The 5,227-nt window shown below is 38.2% G+C and overlaps 1 protein-coding gene across 1 annotated transcript; it reads left to right on the top strand.

Annotated features, from left to right (window-relative positions):
- Nucleotides 1-357: 357 nt before the first annotated feature.
- LOC113347994 (protein GrpE-like) lies at nt 358-1,866 on the top strand. The gene is made up of 2 exons (XM_026591685.1): nt 358-615; nt 1,209-1,866. The coding sequence occupies exons 1-2, from the start codon at nt 358-360 to the stop codon at nt 1,671-1,673; spliced, it is 723 nt and encodes a 240-aa protein (XP_026447470.1). The 3' UTR covers nt 1,674-1,866.
- The last annotated feature ends 3,361 nt before the right edge of the window (nt 1,867-5,227 follow it).

The following is a 5,227-nucleotide window of genomic DNA, read 5'->3' as shown; positions in this document are numbered from 1 at the left end:
GCCAAAATCACCTTTTCGCGCAATAATTCAGCGCAGATTTTTGTTGTTGTTGATCCGACGGCTGAGATGATTGTGTTGTTCCATTCAACGCAACCTAATTCTACTTTTCGTTGTTCTATTCAGTGCATCTACTTTTCACTGTTCCATTCCGCGCATCTAGATGCTAGATTGGAATGAACATAGGACTTAGGTGTCAATCTAAATGCAATGCTAGATCAGAAGTTAAAACACCATGGGACTTGGCCCGAGCACTTGCCAAATCCCTACGATTTGAGGGACCCTATCATAGGGATTAGATTAGATGGAATATATAAGATAGGAGATACAAGTCTGTCCGTGTTTCCTGTGTGTTTAATAATGGCTGCAATCTTAAGTACACCAGCCTATCTCAAACCTACTCAATCGAATATCAAATCCTTTAAAACCCATAAACGTTTAATATGTTGTTGTTCATCACTTAAACAGACCAATCTCCATACATCTACTACTACTACAACTACAACTACTTCTAATAAGTATTATTCCTCCATTAGGTTCCCAAAGTTTGTTTCTTGGGCTGCTGCATCTGAAGAAGCTATAGATATCACTAGCCATGTCGAAGAAACTCAAACCCAGGTACTTGTTTTGTTTAATATCAATTCTTCGATCCTCATACTTTGGATTTATTCAACAACGTTTTTCTTGTGGATAACTTTTAGCCTGGATATTGAATGTGTACGAAATGATCCTAAATTAATTCAGCAAACTTTTCCACATACCTTAGGCAATTGATTGATTAACAAAAACAGAACAACTGAATTAAGACAGTCACTTAACATGTTTGCAAATTAGATGATTTGATATGGTGCCGTATCATTATGTCAATTGTCTCATTAGTAAACAGACCAATAAAATGATCCTAGTTGTCACCAGGTAATAATGCATCTAAAATAAACCTCTCATTTCATGCTGCTGCTATATTAGTCAGAACTCTGAAAGAGATGAATATATATTTGATGGAATGTGGATTTTCGATCAGTTTACATTTGGGGTATAGGGTCTTTATCCATTGGCATATGACAGTTATGGTGGATGAGCTCGTCAGTACAGCAAGGCATTAGCAAGCCACTCCAAATATAGTTGAAATGTACAGTAAAGCGTGGGGTTTCATTGTCCCTGCTTGCTGATCAACCTTTGACCTGATGATATACTCATCTTTTGTTGAACAGAAACTTTTAGAGAATGAAATTTTGGAGGAGGAATCAACTCAAACAAGTAATAATCAAATTCCTGATACTGAAGAAAAATTACCTTCAGCTGTTTCAGAGTCGCTAAGGTTATATAAAGAAGCTTTGGCAAGCAATGATGTGTCCGGGATTGTTGAAATACAGGCCTGCCTTCAATCTCTTTATGATGAGAAAAAGGTTTTGGAAAATAAAGTAGCTGCATTGTCTATAGAAGTGGCATTGGAAAAGGATCGGAGACTAAGGATAAATGCAGATTTTTATAACTTTCGGAAGAGGGTGGAGAGAGAACGGCTCTCACTGGTGACTAACATGCGGGAGGAAGTGGTGGAAAGTTTGTTACCTGTGCTGGATAACTTCGAGAGTGTTATCTCCGAAATCAAAGTGGAGACTGACGGTGAAAAAAAGATTAATAACAGCTATCAGAGCATTTTTCAAACAGTATCTTGAGATATTAGGATCTTTAGGCGTTGTCCCTGTGGATGCAGCTGGGAACCCCTATGAGCCTACGGTAAGATTTTAAGCTTTCTCGAGTTCTTTTTACTTTTTTTTGAAATTAGTATGGTGATTATTTGCCTGGCGTTTTTAGGGGCCATCCCAAAGGATTTAGGGGCCATCAATTTATACCCAGCCAAAGACTCTAGTTAAGGGGTACCCTATATGATATTGAAGTTACATAAATGCCCTTCTGGTAAAACTGTATAAAAACCAAATCAAAAACAATTCTACTCATTTCAACTCTTCTTCTTCCAGTTTCATATTATCTTCCGATTGTGGAAGAAAAAAAAAATTTCCTCGTTCAACCGAAACATCGCCGCGAATCGTAAAATCAAAACATCGTCGATTCGATTATAAAACAATGGATAAGAGAAATGAAACCCACAGACCTAGAACCAAAAATGTTGCTCGGGGTATCGATCCAAACATTGGAATTTTAGCAAGAAATAAAGAAATTCTTGCTGCAAATGAAGAAGAACGCGAAGAACGCGAAGAACAAGTACCCGGCAATGTAGTCGGTGGTGGCGATTCCGAGACTCAAACACTTCGTCAACTTCAAATGGCCCAATTAGGTAAGAATCTATCATTTTTGGGGTTTATTTCGCTTTAATTCGTCGAATCGAGAAAAAAAATTCTAGGGTTTTCGGTTATTTATCCAGATTCGGACGATATGCATGCTAATTTACTTCCGAATGTAGTCGTGTTCTTCATTTTTCAAGAACATCGACAGTATTCGGGAGAAAGATTTGATGATTATCTACCGAATATTGGTGGCCATATCTTCCTGGATACAAACTGCTAATAATCGGTAGTTTAATGAATTTTTTGGCTACCGAATATATTTAAGTAGACACAAAGTATTCGGAAGAACACTCACTACCGAATGTATATATTGAAAAAATCTCAAAATTTATGATATAGGAAAAATCCCATTTTGGGGCCAGTATTTATTCGGAAGACAATATAATGTTTTATACCTCCGATTGTGTAGGATAAAATTTTAGAGTTTCTGAACTCCAGTTGATGAATATTCGGTTGTAAACGTGTTTAGTTATATTCCGATTGTTTTTCATTCGGAAAAAATATGTGTCTTCTTACTTCCGAATTTGTACATTCGGGTTATAGAGGTGCACTTTTTCTTCCGATTGTGTATGATGAAAAATTTACAGCTTCCGAACTCCAATTGATGTATATTCGGTTGCAAATATTTTTAGTTAGCTTCCGATTGTTTTGTATTCGGGAACAATATGTGTCTTCTTACGTCCGAATGTGTACATTCGGGTTATATTTCCATACTTTGTCTTCCGATTGTATAGTTTGTAAATATTGTTCCTTTCTTTGTTGTTTAGACAAAGTCGAGAAGGGAGGAAGAAAGTGACAGCTAGTGCTAGGAGGGAAAGGAGTGCCAAAGATAATTCAGGTGCTCAACAAAGTGAACAAGAACAAAGCAGTCAACAAGGAGTGCAACCAACTGTTGAACAACAAGGCAGTGAACAAGGGGTGCGACCAAGTGTTGAACAAGCCGCTCAACAAAGTGCAGGACCAAGTGTTGAACCAGTTGATCCAGTGGCAAGAGTAGAAGAAGAAGGACAACCAAGTGGTACCCAAAAAGCCAAAAAAGGAAAAGATGTTGTAAGGAAGGATATTGCTAAGAAAGCATCACATCTTGTCCCTCAGCACTTGAAGAAGAAGGGTATTCCAGCAGGCACAATCCTTGGACTACCAGCGGATGGAGGAAAATTGCTATTTGGATACAAAGACTCATGGGCCAGAGAAATATATGAAACCGAGGTAATAAAATTACTATTTTTTATTAATGTATTGTCTATGTGTTATATCGTAATACTTGTATTAAGGATTTTTTTATGTACTTTAATAGGATCATCAAGATGCGGTCTGTATACTCAAACCTACCGCCGCACCAACAAAAATGCTTGCGTGGCCTTTATCCGGTGAATGTGAAAGGTTCAAGACAATTGTTGCCAACTCGGGGTTAGCTAATGCCGCCGAGAATTCATTGTTGGAACATGATCGTGTGGCCATATCGGCGTTCGTGGAGAGAATGTATCCTGAGACCGATACTTTCCATATGCCGTTTGGGGAGATGACGATCACCCCGGATGATGTTGTGCAGATTCTTAACCTTCCCGACCAAGGCACAGCTGTGAAGTTTAACTACACAAAGCAGTTAAGTTGGGCACAACTTTATTCTCTAACTAACAAGTGCTTAGGTTGGGATGAAGAGACAACAACAACAACAACAGAGTTTAGGAGGCATGCCAGTTATAGAACAAGACAGATCAACATTACAGCTTTGATGAATATGTTCCGAGGCACCTTGGAGAAAGAAAAGAATGGAACGTTAACTGATGAGCAAGTGAACCACGCTGCCACTGCATATCTCCTCTGTGTATTGGGATGTGTCATATTCCCCAATACTTCTGGAAACCGGATCGACACCAACCTTATACAACTTTTGGATCCTCTCCATGAAGTCGGTGACTATTCTTGGGGCACGGCATGGCTAGCATTCTTGATGGAAGAGTTGAGAAAGGCGTCGAGGCTAGGAACCTGCCAAGTTTCCGGGAACGTGGCTCTATTGCAGGTTTTTTCTTTAACTCTATAACTCACTCTATAGTTATTCGGTAGACAATACATATGATGCATATTCATAACTCCAAAGGACGCATATTCGGTAGGAATTGATCCATCTTATTTTTCGAATGTTTGTTATTCGGTGGCTAGGTACTCAGTTTTATTTCTGATTATATATAATCGGAAATATGTTTTTGATATTACTACCGAATATACAGGCCAGAAAAACTAGAGGTTACTGAACTCCAAAGGACGCATATTCGGTAGGAATTGATCCATCTTATTTTCCGAATGTTTGTTATTCGGTGGCTAGGTACTTAGTTTTATTTCCGATTATATATAATCGGAAATATTTTTTTGATATTACTACTGAATACAGGCCAGAAAAACTAGAGGTTACTGAACTCCAAAGGACGCATATTCGGTAGGAATTGATCCATCTTATTTTTCGAATGTTTGTTATTCGGTGGCTAGGTACTTAGTTTTATTTCTGATTATATATAATCGGAAATATTTTTTTGATATTACTACTGAATATACAGGCCAGAAAAACTATAGGTTACTGAACTCCAAATGACGCATATTCGGTAGGAAATGATCCATATCTATTTCCGAATGTTGGGTATTCGGTGGATAGGTACTCATTTTTGTTTCCGATTATATATAATCGGAAATTATGTTTGGAAATTACTACCGAATATACACAATCTATTTACTAAAACTTGATTTCTTATGTATATAGGCATGGATCTATGACCACTTCCCTATCCTGAAGTTGGCCGGAGAGAACCCGGGGTGGTGCAAAGGTACTCCTAGAGGAACAAAGTATATATTTGAAGACAACCGTTCTAGGACAAAAGAGCAGCAGTTGATTCGCATGAGGGAGATTTTGGACCAATTGAAGGCCTCGG

The sequence above is a fragment of the Papaver somniferum genome, chromosome 1 (genome assembly GCF_003573695.1).
Source record: "Papaver somniferum cultivar HN1 chromosome 1, ASM357369v1, whole genome shotgun sequence".
Classification (NCBI taxonomy): domain Eukaryota; kingdom Viridiplantae; phylum Streptophyta; class Magnoliopsida; order Ranunculales; family Papaveraceae; genus Papaver; species Papaver somniferum.
This window is presented reverse-complemented; position numbering and strand designations above follow the sequence as displayed.

Bases quoted from the DNA above. Each gene is read 5' to 3' on its own strand.
- LOC113347994 (XM_026591685.1), top strand. From the start codon at position 358: ATGGCTGCAATCTTAAGTACACCAGCCTATCTCAAACCTACTCAATCG. The intron at 616-1,208 runs GTACTTGTTTTG...TTTGTTGAACAG, and splicing joins TCGAAGAAACTCAAACCCAG to AAACTTTTAGAGAATGAAAT.